General features: G+C 40.0%; 1 protein-coding gene across 1 annotated transcript in view; it reads left to right on the top strand.

Moving 5' to 3' along the window:
- The window catches only part of robo1 (roundabout, axon guidance receptor, homolog 1 (Drosophila)), a 73,663-nt gene that overhangs the window by 4,876 nt on the left and 47,768 nt on the right, over nucleotides 1-21,019 (top strand). The window contains exon 2 of the mRNA XM_068716408.1: nucleotides 13,654-13,980. Within this exon, the coding sequence (XP_068572509.1) occupies nucleotides 13,654-13,980 (327 nt within the window). The remainder of the gene's footprint in view (nucleotides 1-13,653; nucleotides 13,981-21,019) is intronic.

The following is a 21,019-nucleotide window of genomic DNA, read 5'->3' as shown; positions in this document are numbered from 1 at the left end:
AATTGTTTTCATCGACAAGCTCTTGTTAAAGCACAATGTTTTCATTCGGTGCAACAACTCAAACATGAGCTGAAACAATTCATATAGAAATTACATGCTAAAAACGACTTTACTTTTACCATAAATTCATAAAAGCATGAAGCTGAGCATAAATTAAAATAATAATATTAAAGGTGGTCACTGCCACCTCAACAATGTATTAAATCAAGCAGACATAATTTGTACTAACCAAATTATTCTGTTGTTTAAGTATTTCTTATTCATGCTGATAAAATGTGGTTGTGTGCCCTGTGTCACGGAACTACTTAGTATTAGAGCCAGACAAAAGGGAAAAATTAGATGAGGCGGATTTATTGTTTATTTAGCATTTCAAGAATAATGGCGAAATGGCGAGAATAAAGTAGTTTTTATTTATTTATTATCAACAGTTTGCTGAATTTTTGTCTTTTTTACCAAAATGGTATTTTGACTTTTTGACTATTATAAAATGCAATGCCAGGCTTTAATACTGAAAGTTCAACCTTAATCTTCCTCCTCTCATTTTCTTTTCTTATGCCTTGCTCTAATACTCTTTTATACAGATCACATCATACTGTGAAAACTAAATTAAGATTACAGACCTAACATCACACATTACATGAGCCTATGGACCATGAGCCGTGAGCTGTAGTTTATTTAATAATTCTTTTTGGCATCTTTTGCTTGTCGCCCATATGCGCTGCTCTTAGTTCCTCACAATAAACTGTCCTACATAGTGAACCAATAGCCACGCTCGTCTGGACAGACGAGCTTCTAAACTCAGATATTCCCGTGGGTTTGTGGTTTTCTCCGGGCCGTTTGTACTGCTTTGGCCTCAGTTTACTGTTCTGAGGTGAGTGTCCAGCTATGGCTGTGTGCGGAGGCACTTCGGATAATTACTTCAGTGAATAAATATGCTCTTTATAGTTTGGGGATTTTATATGTATGCTAATTGTGAAGACATCCCACACCTGAAGTGCATTTATGAATCCATCTTGTTTCCTACTCTGATAATCGAGATGGACATTTTTTCTTTCTTACACAAATTGTGTCTCTGAAACAAATTGTTGTTCATTTGTGGCAACTTGTCTATCCGTGCTAGCAATGATTGAGGTGCTCCAGAAGTTGCTGTATTCCTTTGAGGATTTGGGGTTTGAGAGTAATTGGGAGACTTCATATTTTGAAAGGACAGCTTTAAAGGTCATAGTAATAGTATAACCTCAGAGATACTTCTCGAGGTTTCATCTCCTCTCCAGTCAGGCGGTTAATAATCAATAGAATCAATATGCTCCCGGTGACTTGGCTTATAGAATCGATTAGTCAAGCCACTGGTGCGTTCAGTTCAATTGACCGTTCAAATAATTAATCAAGAATCATTTTTTCACGCATTCAACTGGTTTGTTTTCATGACATGTCTTTGAAATTCCTACATTATAATTTATTCTGACAGCCTTGATCTGAACACATCCAAACTGGACCCAGTCCTTCACTTGTCTCATTAGATCCCAGTAAGGACCTCAGCGATGATGAAGAGAGAGAGCGAGCCAGTAAGAGCACGATGCCCTCAGGACTGACCTTGTTATTACAGTGTGAGGACCTACCTAATGTTACCGTCATTAACCAGAGGTTGACGTTGGAATGTCTCTCAAAGCATCTTGAGCATTTTGACATACAGTCTCGTTAGCTAGTGGGAGAGCCAGTGGGAGATATTTGAATTATGTAGGAATGGCATGATGCTGCACACTATGAATGCAGATTTAAAGGGAGATATTGGCTAAAACAGATACCGGTACTCATTGTTTATCAGTTTGGTTTATTCTTAGTATCTAAAGCCAATTTCCTCATTCAGCATAATAAATTGAAGAGACATTTTAATCATGTAAAGTAGACATTTGTTTTTGGCTTGTTTGATACAGTGATTACTGGCATCTAACAAACAATGTAATATGTTTTAAGAGCTAATCCAACAGTATGTAATAGAATTGTGATATGCATGATCTATTTCATTATAATAACTGCAATATTGCACTATCCTACGCTTTTCTGATTGTATTTTACCTCCTCTACTATTATTTCTTTTCCATGCTACTTTTGCTGACTAGTTCACAAGAACAATTTAATCTTTAATTTCCGCTCCACAGTCATCAACATCCTACAATTTTCCATCTGCTAATTCAACTCTACAATTTCTGTGAATACAACTTTTTTTATTAAAAAAAAGAAGAACAAAACAGCATCTTGAATCCAGGCTGTACTTTCTTACATTCCATTTCGCCCATTTGCGTCCTGGGTTAGGATGTAGCTGGAGGCGTTCTTTTGCAAGTCAATATTATAGTTTCCAGAGTGGCACTATAGCCAATGACATCATGTTATTTTTTTTTTTTTACATGTCTCAGGTTAATGAGGGAGTAAGAAGGAAAAAAAAGTGTGGACAGGGATAGTGCCAAGGTGTTAGGAAGAGGGAAGACATCTGCAGTTTTTGGTGGCTATAGGATGAAATACAGTAATTAACTCATGTTCAGAATATGTATGTAGGAACACGGAGATAAAAAGAAATTCCAGACAGCCATTAATTTCACAGGCATTTTGTTCCCATTGCCTGTGATTTTCCACTGCAATAAGAACTACTTCCAATCAACCAAATAACCTGCACTGTTTTGCTCACTTCAAACGGCGGCTTTATTGTTACATGCAAGATTGCTATCAAGTGTGGACTGTAGCCAGATTTTCAATGCCTGCTTTAATCCAGACAGTGTTGGTTTGGCAGTGAGAGGTATAGCAAATTGTTGAATTCAGCTTGTTTTCACAAATCATTGCAATTACATTTAACAGTTGAGTGGACCCTCTCTTCCACCAGCAGATCATTACAACTTTTTCCAAGGTTTTCAGATTGCAAACTCAGTTTTGCACCCTTAAAGCTATTTATTAGAGCACACAAGTTTACCACAGAAACACCTCATGTACCCTCAAACTCAGTCCACACAACATAGCAAACCAAGCTGGAAAGCTGGGCTTTGACTGTATCCCTCGCGTCAACAACCAACCCCAGCCAACACGCGTGATCACCAGCACCCCACTACGAATGGAGCCAAATAAAAAGCTGTTCATACAGATAAATTCCTACCAGATGAGCTGTTTTAATCACCTTTTTAAAAAAATCTGCTGGAAAAGCTTATCAGAGTTTAAGCTTTTATACTTTTCATCGATAAAGGGATTGAAGCCTGTACACTTCATTCCTTCGTAGCAAAACGAAGTGAAAAGCAATTTGTCAAGACACAGTTAAAATTATTTTTTTGCCCAGTCGAAGTGATTGACACGAGCAGGTCTGCTGTGAAAAGAGAGGTCAGAATATTATGGATTTCCTAGAGCCGCTTCTCTTCAACGCTGAACTCTGACTTCTTCTCCCCCTGCAGTGCTTTATTGCCACTCCCTGCAGGTAGTGTTGATAGACTAGTGTCTGGAAAATATATACTACATACTTTATACAAGTGATGTTTCTTATAGACTGTGTTCATACACGAAGATGATCCTAATCTTTAGTGATTGGTATCCGTATCATCATTTTAAGACATGAATCTTTGGAATGGGTGATATCAAGAGGTATATTTTGTAACCACTGAGTGCTGCAAGTGCAGTTAGAGCTAATGTTTAAAATGAAGATTGTATTTCCAAAAAGGTAGCAATGTGGCACCACCAGCACCACCAGCACCAGCACCAGCAGCAGCAGCAGCAGCTGTGTTTTGATAAGATTTGCATTCGTCTCCTTGGCTTGACTGCTGCCAGTGTATCGGACACCCGCTGCTGTTTTTGAAACAGTCGGACTGCAGCCTCAGAATTGAAACCATTTTGACAAACAACAACACATGTTCTTTCTTTGTAAGCAATGTCAGGTTATTGTGTTTATTTGTGTAAAATGCCACACATAAATCTCATAGATCTTCATGAATCTTCTGGTTTCTGGTTGATACATTTCATTACTTTTGATCCCAGATTCTGATTGCAAGGGGACACAGTTAAAGACACTAAAATAATATGTCGGTCAGGCTATCTCTGATGTGGACAGAGAGGCATTTGTATGTGTAAATATTATTTATCCTGCATAAATTCTTTGTGCACAGATGTTACCAAGAAGCGCACACAAGTGAAACAGGTGGCCGGCATAGCTGGATATCAGTATCACAAGAGGGTGTGATGTTCTTTGCGATCTGCATTTTTAATCAGAAAGAGGAACCAAAAATGCATTTTAAAGAAATAGTTTGCTCGCTCCTTTTTATAATCTTTGAGGACATATGCTAAGCTAAGCTAATTGTCTCCTGGCTCTAGCTTCACACTTAACAGTGAGTGGTATCATTCTTCTCATTTGACTCTCTGCAAGAAAGCAATCATGTTTTCCAAAGTGTCAAACTATTACTTGCAAGTCAGTTATACATGTAATTCAACTAGAAAGATAAATGATTGTCCTGTCTGCGTTTTAGGGGTGGGTCTTAGTGAAGGGTCAGTTAATATTGCCAGCAAAGTTTGAGTGAACCTACTCAGCACTAACATCTAATATTCTTCTGAGTGTCGGTGCAGTCCAAAAACATCCCGGTTGTGGCCACTCGCTCTGCCTCTTCATTAAAGAGACAGGAATTTTGAATCAGAAAAGCGGTTTAGTGGCAAATCCGAGCTGTGTTTGAATTTCTGTGTGTCTGCTGGTATTGAGATGCTGTGTAATCCAGTAAATGTTTGTGTCTGTTCGCATGCACACATTCATGAAGTGGGACTTCAGTACCCAGAAGAAGTCCTGGGAGAGGGCCTCAGTTTTGTAGTTGGGTTTTGTGCTCAGGTCAAAGTCTCTCTCCCTTCACAGTGTGACAGTCAGTTCACATCTGGGCCGCCACAACCAGGGGCGCAATTAAGACCGAAAATAAATGTAGGTCATGCAGACATGCACTTGTGACATGCATTGACGCAGCATGAAACTAATGTAATATTAATGTATTAACTCAGTTAGTGTTGCAAAAACGTTTTAAATGACAGTTTTATAACTTTATATGCCTCGAAGGAGATGAAGGAAACATGATTAAGTACAGATGGTCAAACACACATTATGCAGTCTGTTTAACCGATTATATTAAATACTGTAGAAAATGTAACTTTAAACTGATGCAAAGATAAGGCAACCGTATTAAATCACCCATAGTCGTTATTTTTTGTTTAACAACAACAAACTAATCCTTTACCACTTCTGTGTCTATTCACGGGAAGTTTGACTTTCAAGCTCTGCCTGAGTGATAATCAATGGCCTATACCGCCTCTTTACTTTCCACTGAACATTTAATGGAGTGAGGATAAGCCTCTCAGATGGGCTGCTGGCCTTTCCAGACACTTGTGTTTCTCATCACAAATACAAGAGGTAAGCTTAGCTTAACTGTTCCTATTTCAAAGCAATGTACACTATATAAAAAACATGTAGAAAATGCTGACAATTTGGACACAATTAGTGATTATCTGTAAACAGCATTAGCATAGCTGGGAATATGTTGTGCGCACTTGTCCAGCAAGTCAGTTTAATAGCAAGTTTGAGCAAATCAAAACATTTCAAGGATGAAAAATGCAGTTTGTTTTTGGTTTGAAAAACAAACTGAGACCACAGCCTGTGCGTCATTGACAGCCTGATGGATTTATTCTCCAGTTAAAGTGTCCTGGTGACCTAGTTGGCTCAGATGTCTATCGTCTACCAGCAATGTTCTGCTTTGAATCTGCCCGGGGGAATTCACTGCTTGTTACCTTTCCCGCCAGCATTTAACAGCTGACAACACAAAGTAGATTTTCTTTTCACAAGATTATATTACTGCGCAGTAAAAAAACAAACAAAAGGAAAACAATTAGGTGACCGAATCATGAAATATTTGCGCACAATTCTCAGAGAATAAGCTTCATAAAGTAATTTAATGTAAACAATTAATCAATCGACAGATTGATAATTGTCAACAATTTGCATAATGTATTAATCGTTTGAGTCTTTTTTTGTATTGTTTAGGGAAAACCGCTAAACACTTACTGTTTAGGCTTTTCAAAATGTGAGGATTGGCTGCTGTCCTCTGTTTAATGTAATTGAAAAAAGAAAATCTTTTGGTTTTGGGCTGTTGCTTGGACAAAACAAGCTATTTGAAGACATTATTTTGGGTTTTGGTAAAATGTAATGGCCATTTTTCACTATTTTCTGACATTTTATAGATGTTACGATTAATGGATTCATCCCAAAAAAATATTTTACAGATGAATTGCTATTGAAAACAATCGTTAGTTAATTTAATTCTTTCAAAATCTTTCCCTGCATCTTTTAATTTAAAATCTTAAGCCACTCGTGTGTTCAACTTGCAAGCATATTCCCGGTGCATTCCCACTCAGTTGGTATCTTCCCCTGAACATCTGGGTGCTGCAGTTGGGAGGTGTTATCATGTCCACGACCTTGACTCTCCTGTCTGCAGACTGCGTCATTGTGCATTGTGTTGTTAGAAAGGTGCTGGAAGAAAGAACCTCGTAGTGTTGTAATTAAAGTTTTTCAAAACTTCCATGTGATTAAAATCCCCTTTACAAATGCAATTTAAGAAGATCAAATGCGTCAGTGCAATCTAAGAGAGTGTGGTTGCAGACACCTTTTCCTTGCCACACACAGACATAGAAGCACACTCACATTCCTTCCCTTACATACTTGAGTGAATGACAGTGTTCAACTGTTCCACTTAATTGTAGTTTATACAGCCTGAGAAAGAATGTCTGGCATTTTTTTGGTTCCCTGTGTTTTACTTTACAAATGAATGAGTGTGTGTGTAGGTTTGGAATATGTCTCTCCAAGGGATGAGCAACACAAATGGTTTATTTTCCAAAGAGTCCATTTTTTTTCTTCTGTGTTAAAGAAACAACCCAATGTGAGGGAAAATATGCTTATGTGCTTTCATGGCGAGAGTTAAGTGAGAAGATAGATATCACTCTCTCTTTACAATAAAAAATTAAGCAAAAGCCATCAGACACTAACTAAGTACAAAGACTGGAAATGGGGAAACTGCTACCATGGCTCTCTGAAAAAGTAAAAAAACATCTCTCACCATTAATCCGTACAAAACCTGAAGTGTATAAATAACAAGTTGTTGTTTTATGGGGGGTTATGTGCTGGACTATTTCTTGGCAACCGCTAAGCTAAACTAACTGTCTCCCGGCTCCAGCTTCACATTTAACATACATGAGACATGAGAGTGCTATCCGTCTTCTCATCTGACTATCTGCAAGAAAGCAAATAACTGTATTTCCCAAATTGTTGAACCATTTCTTTTAATGTAGGAATATAAAAAGTGATCTGTTTATGAGGCTTTTTACTCATATTTTGAGTTGCATGATGTGTTTTTGATTAAAACCACTGTTTAAATGGTTATGACCACCGAACAGTAGACCATCTGTGCTCAACCTTCGTAGCAACAAAAGCCATTGTGCAGTTTTTCTTTTTTGATCTGTGTATAATGGCATTATAACTTTTCCAATGAAGTTATTTAATTGCAAGCTGGTTAATATGAATATTCGCAGCGGACATTTATACGGATCATGTATCTGTGCTGAGACAGCAAACCCCCCTTAATAAACACATGCACGGGCATTAAATCTCAGTGAAGTCAACTTGAAATGCCACATAATGAGGTGGTTGGCGTGGTGGAGGGAGCCTCTGCAGCAAACAGGTTTGAGCATAATCATTGGAGAGCAATGATAAGTATAATGTTATAATGTCCGTCCTGCATGAATACGATTGGACGTGACTAGCCACACAGCTTTGAATGAGCCAATCCTTGTGAAGCATATTGCAAACAGCTGATGCCAATCAGCAAATGCACATCAAATGCACACCTGACCCCCTGACACCTGCTCTGCCTTAAGTAACACTATGCTTAGTTTGTTAAAGTTAATCGGGAGCTTTGTATGCTCATTATTTTGCTTCAATGTTGAGAAACATTTTCGTTAGCATACGGGTGGTTTTTAAAATAAGTATTCCTATCGTTTCATCTTTTATGCTTTTTTGTGAGTGTAGCCTTTTATTATAGACTCTGCACAGTGTTATAAAACTGGTCTCTGGTCTCCCTTGTAGCCCCTTTGATGTAGGGCCCAATCCACATTAATCAGAACTTGGCGTTAGAAGGGAGGATTTGTTGGATGTTTTGCTGACATTTCTGTATAATCAGATGTGCTTAAAATACTGAAGGTGGTGCAGTGATGCACAACACTTGCATAATATCACCCGCTTGTCACACGTAATACTTTGCTGCATGTGAGTTAAGTTCCACAGAGTCAGAAGGCTGTCTAGTCTGGGTCTGTGAAGTGTATTTTAGGATGGAAATGCTGACAGCATTCAGTTCTTATTCAGACACATGATTCATTCTGTAATATAAAGTCATTCTCAACCCACTTTTTTAGTGTTATTGTACTCTCATTGTATATCAGGACAAAAGTGGAAAACTGCCAACATCTGTCAACACTTGCTGGTCGTTCTAACTCCAAATGACATTGTTGATTTTTGACTACTAACTAAACACAGAACAACTTTGGTAGTTCAGTTGAGGATTTCACTGCAGTGCTCTTTGGCGCTATGGTGGTCTTTTGTTTCTCTGTGTAACTTGTCAGGTCTGTCTTTCGTATGCTCTGTAAGCCTCTAAATCTTAGTTTGGGTCTTGTCTTGATATCGTCCTTGTTCATCTGGCCTTGGACCGCTGTCTGTTCAAACATGTAGTGTCATTTGACTTACAAGAGTACTGCTTTGAACTCGGAAGCTTCCGGAAATCTCTGTCTCGCCATTAAAAGTGTGGGCTGATCCGCGATCTAGTCCGCGGGTCACGAAACAGAAAACTAAATGACTTTTACAGACTGAAACAAAAGGGATTTCCTTAACAAGACGTAGCTGTTCCACTTACTGCACACTCTTAAGCCTCCCAACAAAATCGGCCTGTGCCTGACTGCTACTCTTTCACAGTGGCACTCGAGCACAGGTAATCCCGACAGTACCTCGGCTGGAGATTTACCATTTCCACCACTGTGGCTCTGGTAGGCTTGGTTTCAGAGTCACTGAGCAGGCCGATTGTGTCACACAGATGTCAGCAGCACCAAAGGGTGGCAGTTCACAGCTTTCTGCATTGACAAATGTCGCTCACTGCTTCTCACTTGTCACTTGTGCACATTCTTCAAGAAGTGAATTTGGAGGTTTTTGAGTGTGAAAACTAGTCTCCATGTGATGCTTCAGCAATCTGTGTGCGTGTCCATGCGTCTGTCGGCCTGTCTGAAGTGTTATACCTTTAGAAAGGATCATTTTTCATGCTGAGCTGACAGCTAGTGTGACCTCAGTGCACCAACCTAATTTGATTGTGATATTTGATATTTTCACTGTATATTTCTTTGGTTTGGTTCCAAACTGTCATAGTAGCCTCCTTTCATGCACTCGAAACACATACAGTACTGTACTGTACATGACACTGGGGTAGGTTGATCCAAGACCACCAACGTTGCCCTAAATTACACTAATTTGTCACATTCAGTTATTAGAATCTCAGATTGCATGATTTGTTGTTTCAAATCCCCTACCATACCCCTTTATCAGCTCTCCTTTCCTCCTCTAATTTATCCCCCCATGCCTTTTTTTTTTACTCACTTATTCACCAAACCTACTGGAATAAAATACAAAATACCTAGCTTGTTATTCCACCATACTAGGGCTTTATAAAAAATGTTCCTGTTCATTTTAGTTAATTCTCGAGAGCGAGAGAGAGAGAGCGAGAGAGAGAGAGAGAGAGAGAGAGAGAGAGACTCACAAAGTAAGAAACACAGACTCTGTGCCCACCTCCTTTCTCACAGACTGAGACAAAACTACACAGACATGCTCCTTTCTCTTTCATGGTTGTTCTTCTCTCTCTAGATCTTCACAAGACAACAGAACTGCCTCTGGGATGACTGACAGAAAAATACATATTTGTAGGGGCACAGGTGCTACAAATGACCTTTGGTGTGTACGTATGTACTCCATTGTGTATCTGCGGCCATGTTTTTGCATACTGATTGTGTGCTGGCGGCTGGCCCTTTGCAGATAAAGCCCGGTGTTCTGGGGGCCCACTTGTGGCGGGCTGATATTGCCTTTCTGTAATGCCAGGGAGCTTAGGGAGCTGCATGGACCCTTAGGCATCAGCCCAACACAATTAGGAAACGTAGGCAGCATGTGTGACCGAAGGCCACAGTGGCCACCATGTTTATATTGTTCTGTTATGGGTTTAAATGTTAACACTGTGTGTAAAATTGTACTTGAATTAAATGTTTACGCCTATTTTTGCACAAAGCTACATTGGTGGTTTAGCCTTTCTATTCTTTTTTTGGTTTAGATTATTTTCCTCATTTTTTAAATGATTCAGAACTTTATCTGCAGTGTGTGTGAAAGGTATTTTTTTTATTCACGCAACATCTTGGCAGCACGGTCTCAGTCTTGCAGTGAGAACCTGGCTTTGTGCTGTTTAGTTTAGTTTATTAATTGGATCCCCATTAGCTGACGCCTTAGCGGCCGCTAATCTTCCTGGGGTCCTCAGAAAGGACAAAACGTCATACATACAAAACGTACAAAACATGACGCGAAACAAACAGTTAAAAATAGTACAATCAGAATAATAAAAATAGTACAGTCAGATACATAGTGCAGTCAAAGACTAGGATGTATATTGTCGTAACCGACCATATACACAGTGCATCCGTAATTTATACAAATCAGGAGACTACAAAAGTGGTTAATGGCCTTAGGTGTGCTTTTAATTGTTTTTTAAATGATAGATTATTACCTGTATGAGTTATATGAGGAGGTAGTAAATTCCAAACAGTAATTGCACGAAAAATAACTGTACGTTTGAGGAGGTTTGTTCTTGGGGTTGAGGGTATCAAGTGACCTAAGCTAGCATTCCTTGTGTGATGGTTATGTCTGTTACATGTATATTGTAACTGAAATATTCAGGTGTCTGATTAAATACTACGTTTCTGAAAAACGTGAGAAGGCTATAGTGAAGTTTAATTTCCACTGAGAACCATGACAGGCGAGAGTGCATATATGCTGTATTAGTTCTTATTGAACACTGGAGTGCTAATCTGGCAGCTCGGTTTTGAACCAGATGTAGTGACATAAAAACATATTGTGTTAGTTATTTGTACTTATTTGTATTTTTATTTTTGTTCATTTTTATTTGTATTTTTTTTGTATACTTAGTGGCACAAACATTTTTTATTTAATTGTACTTATATTTGCTTTTGTAATAAATGTGTTATTAATGGCCGGTATGATGTGTGAATTCCCTGAGAGTGAAATTATATATATATTTTTTTCAAAAAAATCACAGTCCCATTTAGGAAATGATCGGCATTCATATTGTTAAAAAACTGTGACAAAAACTACCTTACCCTACTGTGCCGGGGCAAAGAAAGGTCCTGCTGGTGCTTTTTTTGTATAGTGCCCTGAGGTGTTACTAAGCAGCATTTTATAGAGGGTAATTACCTGCATGTCCAGTTCAACTTTTTGGCAGTTTATTGTATTCATCAGCATGTAGCCTTTAAGGTAGGTCGACCACTTGACAGAATTAAAAGGAAAAGCAGACCAAGGAAGCAAATGGTAGGAAAGGAAAAAAACAACTAAAACTGAATGTAATAGTCAGGCAGTGGGAGGGCTTATCGCAGCAGTCCACATCCATTAAGTCAGACTGCTACCATCCAGGTAATATGGAGCTTTTGAAAGCAAAAAATTAAAATGTCAGCGCCTTTCAGTTTTCCACTTTCACTTGTCAAACGCTGTTCCTGACTTTTTGTGTTAGTGAGGACGTTGCACTCTATCTCTTGAATGCTATCACATTCCTCCTTAATAGGATTTTGGAAAAGACAGCAAATATAGATTTGTGCAAACACACCAAACATCTATCACACTATGCAGTGGATCAAATTCTCACCCATTTCACAATGTGCGAGGTGTTATCTATCTGGGTAAACACTTGTCTGTGTGGGATTTATTGGTTGCAGCGGGAGTGTAGGAGCTCATCACTGTCTTGCACGGTGGTGATTATCTGCTTTACAGGACCATTGGCACATTAAAGCGTGACCTGCTGAAGGCTGTGTAAGCTAGTGTTTGCAGGGGCATGAAAGAAGTGTTCCCACAGCAATAAAACAAGTAAACAGTGGTTGCATGACTGACATTAATGCCACATTTTTGTCGTCCGTCTCTCGCTCTGTGTTGGGTTGTTAGCAGTTTTTAGCATAATTGCAACTGCATTTCAGTCTCGAATTAAAGGTGATTTCAAATTTGATCTTGATTCTAAAAAAATACTGATGCCTGTAGCTGTTTTGTGGAATCCACACCAGATTCTCCAGCATTCACACAATAGTGGAGGGACAAAAAGGAGGAAAAATGACTGAGGGTGTGTGTTGGGACAGGGTTGGAGCTGGCTTTAACTGTGTTGGGGGCTTGGAAAGAGATGGAAGGAATTTAAGATGTGCAGAGACATTGGAGTTGTGTACCTGGATCTCATTAGGGAGGTTTGCTTTGTCCTCTGCCTCACAGGGACTCATTGTTACACAGTTTCTTTGACAAGACCAGCATGACTGACATCTCAACAGTGTATGAGGGATTAGAGGTGATTTTGTGGTTGTTAGTGTGAGTATGGTTGGTGGTATTGATTCGTATTTCTATGGCCGATTTAACAACTCAAGGCTGTGGTGAAATTGGCTCCAAATGGTGAACACGAAGCATAAATAAATGTATACTCCAGTAGGGTGGAGGACAGAGAGGGATGGCTCCTGGTGAGGATGGGTATCCTTTCACTTTTGCTCAGAATATCGGAACGGGCATCTATGGAAAATACACTGCTAGGCTTATAATTAGACTTTCCACCATATGTATTTCACTTGTCAATAATGAAATGTACTGTGGAAACAATCATAATACATTTGGGGACTTATGCATTTCCTGTATTGTTACCTATAGTAGCGCAAGTTTCAGACACGTTTAAAACTACTGAATATTTAAATTGGTGAAAAGAACTCAGACATCGTCTATAGTATTGTGTCTGTGGAGCCATAGATAACGCCATAATCCTATTATAATTCAGCCTTGAAGCTCCTCTCAAGAACCACATATGAATATTTTTTCGCAAATACATGTTTTAAGGAGAGACATGTTTTGAAAGATGTTACTTCCCGAGGATTTCACATGTCAGCATTGTTTTTTCTTTTAATTTACAATGCCTCAAGGGGTTCCAACTGCTGAAAGAAAAGCCAAACATTTTATGAGCGACATGCGATTGTGTGGTAATTATATTGTCAAACTGGATTATTGTTAGTACGAGGCACTTGCACAGCAATAATACCGTGACTTGTATAATTCCTTTAGAGCTGCTGCTGTTTTGATTAATACTCCTCTTTATTGCATGGAAGGATTATTTAATACACTTTACTATGGTTCTTTGTTGTGTGTTCTTTGGGTTCAATTGACAAATACAGTAAGTTCCATATACTGCACCATATGGCAATACAGCAGTAAAGTGTATACCAGGAACTCATTTTCCTCTTTGCTGATGTCACCTTTGCACCTTTCTTCCTCTCTAGGGTCTCGTCTTCGCCAGGAAGACTCCCCTCCCCGCATAGTGGAGCACCCCTCTGACCTCATTGTGTCCAAAGGGGAACCGGCCACTCTCAACTGTAAGGCCGAGGGCCGTCCGACCCCAACGGTGGAATGGTACAAAGACGGGGAGCGTGTTGAGACGGACCGCGACAATCCCCGCTCCCACCGCATGCTGCTGCCCAGCGGGTCCCTCTTCTTCCTACGTATCATCCACGGACGACGGAGCAAGCCCGACGATGGCAGCTACGTGTGTGTGGCCCGAAACTATCTGGGCCAGGCGATCAGTCACAATGCATCCCTGGAAGTAGCAAGTAAGTTCTGTTGCCCCATGTGGTAGTGTTAACATGTTATAGTGCTTATAGCTTTGATGTTCAAAACGACGCAAAACACACACATGCACATTATTCCAGCAGGGCGTGATCATCTGCAAATGCATCTAATATATAAATGGCCACAGTCAAACACTAGAATCAAAAGTGTACCAGATTGCTCAGTCTTTGATAAAGAATAACCAAGAAGCTATCTCTAAAACCCAAGCACAAGATGCAGATATACAGATAATAATTGCCTTGGCTCTTTTAAGCATTTTAATTGATTTCCCTATCTATCAATGTGCATGATGATTGTGGTGATTTTAATATTCATCTTCAAAGAAAGTAAGCAGCTTTTTTGAAAAAGTCTGGAGAATATTTCCTCAATATAACCTTTAGAAGAATTAGAATCTTGAAGAAAGAATAACGTTCATAAAGTGTTGTTAAATTTACTTCGCACTGTGGGCCTTCTTACTGGACCCATTGCATTGATCTAATTTGACAAGAAAGGCAGAAATCTAAAAAGCCTGTTTACTTGTGGTACTCTCTTTCCAATATGGGTCATTTTTATAGTTCAGGAACAGGTGGAAGATCACTATGCGACCCACCTGTTGGACACGCAGCAGCTGTGTGTCTGCTTTAGTCCCCAGGTTCAAACAAGTGCTCAGTGTGTAACAGGTGACAGTGTCAACTCGCTGAATCGCAGAGCTGTCAGTGTCAAGTGTGTGGTGTTGCCAGTTAAACACCCTTTCACTGCAATATGTCTGAGGCAGGAATCTGTCAGGTTGCATGCAGCAGCCAAACATATGTATGTGTGTGTGTATATACTGTATGTGTATATATATGCTATATATTAGTTAGAGTGATGGAATGAAGCTTGGGTAGAAGCAGACACAGGGCAAAGGGGTCAGGGCTTACGACCATCAGAACAGGGTAAATACAGATGGTCTGTGAATCCCAGGGGACACGTGTTCTGCAAGTCCAAAAACACTGGAATCTGGTAAACACCAAGAGTGAAGACTGCCCTGAAAGAAGGAAGTGTTGGTGACAAGGGTTAACAACCATAGCCATGCCCTCACACACTGCATAGCTCCCTATCTTTTACTGTCGATCCCCTCCTCTGGGCTCTACCCAGGCTCAGCCTCCAGGCCAGATATTTCATAAAGGTTTTAGAATAATGATACCCCTCTAGTATACGTTTCACCTTTTGAATTATAACGAAAGCGACGGTCAAACGTATCACGGAAATGCTAGATCAGCACTCTAACCCTAAGAAGCTTAGCCCTCTAGGGGGAGAGTTTATTACTTGGAGTTCACTAAATTTACTGTCAGGTTTAAGGTCGAGAGAGGGGGAACACAAAGAAGACTTGTTGAAGCTGCCTGGATGAATTATGTCTCCCTGTTTTATCCTTCAGAGGTCACACAGATTCATGGGTCACCCTTGGGCGGCATAGTAAAACAGAACCCCCTTTGGCAAATGCTGCTGAGTTAGGGAGTTTATAAGAGGACTGAGAATCTGGGGAGTGTTAAATGGAGGATGGGCCACACTCGGTCAATAGACCTTGTTAATGGCATAGTTGTTAATTTTGTGTAGAGTTTTCATTGCTTAAATGCTGCTTTGGCTAAAGAGAACTTGATTCAAAATAATGACTGGGTTTTGAGCTGATATTTGCTGGTTGCTCTTTTGCGTGAATTATTTGCTTTGACAAACACACACACACACACACACACACACACACACACACACACACACACACACACACACACACACACACACACGCACACACACACACCAAATATCACCATGTCTCACCTGTTATGTTTGGCACTCAAAATCACTCAGGCAATAATACTGTGTGATGACACTCACACAATGATGGAGCAGAATCATGGATTGTAATCTTCTTCTACTTCTTCGTCTTCTTCTTCTTCTTCTTCTTCGTCTTCTTCTTCTTCTTCTTCTTCTTCTTCTTCTTCTTCTTCTTCTTCTTCTTCTTCTTCTTCTTTAAATCATTTGAAGTAGATTTTTCCCCCAAAGTTCTCCCTTCACTTTCCATATAGCTCTGTCATCAGGTCAACATTTAATTTGCAAATTATTGTAGTTGTGACCAAATTCCATGCAAATGTTAACATGCTAACATGCAAAATTGAAATGGTGAAGATGGTAAACATAACACTTGCTTAACATCAGCGTGTTAGCATTGTCATTGTGAGCAAGTTAGCAAGTCAAGGCAATCAGCTAGGCCATTAACTTTTCACACTTAACCTAACACACATGCGCTCGAACCAGAAAACAAACATATAACGTATACATCGCTGTACAACTTTTCATCTCATGCACAACCAGTCTATCACAACTCAGTCACAGCAAACATAAGCTAGAGATTGAAAATATTCTATTTTATCATTTAAAATCATTTAAACTCTGCTTTTCAGGTTACGTCAGGGTAACATTAGGTTTTCTAAACTACACATTTGCTTTGTTGACCACTTCCAACAGTGCCACAAAGGGAAGAAGGCCCTACCAGAAACAACGAAACACCACAATAATATTTTTTGTTGTATTCACATTTGTGAATAACTGTTTTTCAATTTCAATATTCAAGTCTGCTGGACATTGCAGACAATCAAGGGGTGTGGGGTTCCCACCAGACACCCTGTATTTTGCACACTGCATTTAACTGAAAGCTGTCTGCTCCTAAGAACAGCCTCACATAGCCGGTAGCACGTCTTAAGATTTTTAGTCTTTAGATGCACGCATGATGCTAAAGTCAAGAATTGTTTTCATTAAAAAAAGAATCCTAATTTAATGTTTGTATGTAGACAATACTTTGCTGAAGATATGATGACATTAGTTAATACGATGAATAATTTATGCACTTCACCTGTCCCCAAAAATAAACATTAAATAGTATCGTTAATGTGCATGATTGGCTGTCTCGAATATCTTGTCACTTTATATCTATATGATATGAGTTCATGGTCTTGGCTACCCAGGCAGGGAAGAGACTGCACCATTAGTCATTTGATCTTTTATCAACAAAGTAAATGTGAAAGCTACAGTCCAAAATGAATTACTTATAAAAGCCCCAACTCAATTCCAAATTAATTTACAGTATTATAACTTTTTCTCATGCCATTTTGATTGAAGTGAAGTAGGGGGAGGGGGGGTGATGAGACGTGGGGAGACGGCTGACAAAAGACAGGCTAGCAGGCTGGAAGTGATGGGAGTGGGAAAGGAGTGACAGAGACAGACGGTAACAGAAGCGAGAGAGGAAGAAGTGTCTGTCCTTCAAGGCACAGAAGTGAAACTAGTTTGCAGAAAATTGAGGTGACGTGGTGGAGACAGTGACAGATGTAGTATGTGCTGGTGCCTGAAGCGTGACCACAGGGTTGAAATACTGTGTAGGAGCACACAACATGCTCACAGACACGTGCACACTCACACACACTCACGCACACACACAGACCGACGAGTGTAGCCCTTTCTGAAAGTGAAGGAGATGAAATGAGGGAAAAAAGGAGAAAAGACATATAACTTAGTTCCTATCGAATAAATGTCAGAGAAGACACTCAGCATATTTTTTTCTGCCTGTGGGGACCCTGGAGGACCCTGGGAAATGAACATATGTCCTATTGACCTCAGCCACTTGATTCAATCATGGAGCGCTTTATTGAGGTGAAGGCAAAGTCACAGCCTGTGTACTCTAAAGGTTATTGGATAGTGGACCTGTTTTTAGGTTCAGTAAGGGAGAGGAATACATTATATTCATAAACTAATTGGACACTGCCATTTGCTAGAGGAAAAGCTTGTTGCAGGACGGTTAGGCCCCAACACTGCAGTGATGAAGTAGTGAGCCACAGAGAAACACAACGATACAGCCAGTCACATGACTGCTCACCCATGAGAGCGTATGACGACAAAGGCAGAAACACCACCGCTGATTCCTCCTTTTGTACTGTCAGATAGTTTTTTATGTACATGTCACACAAAAACGTTTGGCCCATCACACATGGGATCACATGACACAGTTGTCAAAGTAAAAACATCAACCATATCATCATATGCTGTAATGTTTATATATATATATATATATATATATATATATATATATACCTGTTACATGTTACATTTCAGGGAGCATGCATACCATATGTGTATGTGGAAGACTTTATTTGGTTCGATTGTGCACCACATTGCGGAAGACACAGAGTAACCACAGTTGCTACAAGCCAGATTTGTATCCCCATAAAAGGCTTGTTTCCTTGTCTCACGGTTTCTCCAAGTAATTCAATATTTCACATGACAAAAGTCATCCCAGCGTTTTTGCATCCAACAAAATATTGCTGGGTTCCGAGTAGAAATTACAACACACAACAAAAAAAATAAAGGAAAAAAAATGATATCAGTGACATGTAATAATGGATAAATGTGTTTCTTAGAAAATGTATTTAAAGCATACATCGGCAAAATGTATTAATATTTCATCATCCTAAATGTATGCAGTTTTGTTGTCTATACATATCCTGAAAAGCCAGTGGGAGACATGTGATGCGTGTGATAATTACATGACTGCATTAACGTGACGGATGTGTTCGTTGCAACACCATGCTCTCTGAAGTAGATCATGGGATGTGCGCAGCTCAGTCAGACGGGGAGATTGACAGCTTAAGGTGGAACCCCTGGTCTGCCCCCCTGTCCGCTTCCCTTTGATTGTAATCTTATGTTGGAACCGAGTGGGTGCAGGAGATGCACACGGCAGCGTAGAGCGAGGCGGATTCTCAGAGGTCATGTTTCCCCTCTGCCTGCCCCTATCCATTAACTAATGGCTCCCCACTTCCAATGGCTGTCACTGTCATTGACAGAATCCTGCCTGTAGTCACTCTGGATAATAGCAGTAAAAGATCCTAAGTGGCAGTAGAGCGATACGTCTCAGGAAAGTTGTCATTTTCTCTCCTTAAGGACTAGGAGTGATATTGTTTGACGGACAAACACTGACACATTGCAAATGCTCTTCATCCACAGCCACAAAGTCAGATATCAGTGTTTACTCCCAATTGCCTGTGACAGTCTGTGAATGTGGCGCCGGCCTCTTGTTCCTCATCCGGTTTTCCGCTGCCTTGTTCTCTCCCAGTTGGCCTATGGTTAGATCCGTCAGTGAATAAGTATCGCACTCCGGGGACAGCTGGTTTGTGTTTACAGTCTGGAGACTGGGGAGAGTGCACTGCAAGTATTGTCTAAACAATTTTAGTCGCTATATTCCCCTCGGCTGAGCGTTGTCAGGACGTAGGGAAAGAGTTTGTTTGGCTCGCAGCGGCACGGCAAATGGAGAAAAGAGGGGAAGTACTCAAGAGCTTCTGACAAAGACCATATGGCTCCTGGGTGTGTGGCAATATTATCAGAATGTAATGTGTTCCTGCTGCGTGTGTGTGTGTGTGTGTGTGTGTGTGTGTATACATTGTGTCAGGATCGTAGTGTATGCACATGTGTCTTAACTGAAACAACAGGCGCTACAGAAAGAACTGACCTTCACATCTTTTCCTTCTTTGGCAGATTACTGAATTATACCATTAATTAGAACTCTCTTTGTTGTTGTTTTAAATATGCTGTAGGGATAGCCTTGTCAAGAAAATAAAAGAAATGTCTAGCTTTATGTGTGATGATAAGCTGGCAGGGTTTGTGAAATATCTACACTGCTAAAAGTTCCTCTACATTACAATATGACGCCTTCTTTGTTGGCCATGTTGTGCCTGCACGTATTTTTCCCACTTTTCTCTTTTTGTGCTTATCTTTGGAGTATAAGTTGCTGACGAGAGGAGACAGACGTGCCACAGGAGGAGAAAAGCAGCCTGAGGGAGTCAAATCAACAAATCTGTCTGTTGAAGATAGACTTTTGTGTGCAGTATGCCTCTGTGTGTCCATATGTAGGTGACATTATGTATATGCTTTGGGTGTCTCTCCATTTCTTCTACATTCACCCCCCCACATTCCTCCAAATCGTGTTGGATATCATTTTGTTCTGAGGAATGTATTCTGCTCTGGTTGTTGCTGGGGAGACACAGTTTGCACTGAACCTCGGTGCCGGTTGCATTTCCCTGCAGCCTCGGAGCAGTAATGCAGCCAGATTTGTATCCCTTTCCGATAAATCTCTGTGCTTGCTGTGTCATGTTACTCTGATGTCATGTATATTTCATTCACCCATTTGCCGATTTGTAACCTGGCAAGAGAAACCTCTCTGAGGGCCAAACAACCAGCACTCAAGTGCTTAGCTCCTTAGAAGTGTTTCTAGCAACTGAAATTAATTAACAGTGACAACCCATCATCGAGTCACAACTTGCAACAAACCCTGTAATGACATAAACTATGATATGTCTAGTGTGCCTTATATTTTACTGTGTGCAAGTATTAAGGGCTTACAGCATGTTTGAGTAATCCTGCTGTCACTGAGGGAAGAGGGATGGTTGTGCTTTTGCTGAGATGTTAGCTTTATCCATCCTCTTTCCATCACTCCATAACGCCACAGTCAACAGCACCCACCAGCCATATCTGTGCTCGGGGTTAATGCTATCTTCCCCAGGGGTTAAAGGTTGTGTCACTTTTTCATTTCAACCTTGTGTCAGTTGTAATCCCCAAAAGCTTTCCGCCCATCACCCGGTAGAAGTTGACTGCAATTCTGTTTAAAAAAAAAAAAATCCAGCTCAGTACAACTCTGACAGTCCCTTCAGGGCGTGAAAATCAAAAATGAGCACTCTCCCAGATGTGCACTGTGTAATTGTGGTTTGATGATTGTTTGTTAGTGTTTATGATTAAAATGCCAACTTTTTAGACTATCATTACACTAATCAAAAGTCCTATGTGATCTAGAAGAGACGGACACTTTGCTTTGTTACTGCCAGCATAATCAAACATTCTGAATGAATACCAGACAGCTAAATTGCACTGGAATTCAACATGGTCTTTGTTTTTACAAGGTTTTGAAGCAATATAGACAAACTTGTCCTTTTTTTAATGAACATTCACTCTTTGTTTAATAAAGTA

This window comes from Cebidichthys violaceus, unplaced genomic scaffold (genome assembly GCF_023349555.1).
Source record: "Cebidichthys violaceus isolate CVI_PGR_0920_01 unplaced genomic scaffold, fCebVio1.0.p SCAF_20, whole genome shotgun sequence".
Lineage (NCBI taxonomy): Eukaryota > Metazoa > Chordata > Actinopteri > Perciformes > Stichaeidae > Cebidichthys > Cebidichthys violaceus.
Note: the sequence above shows the minus strand (reverse complement) of the source record. Positions and strands in the feature narration are given on the sequence as shown.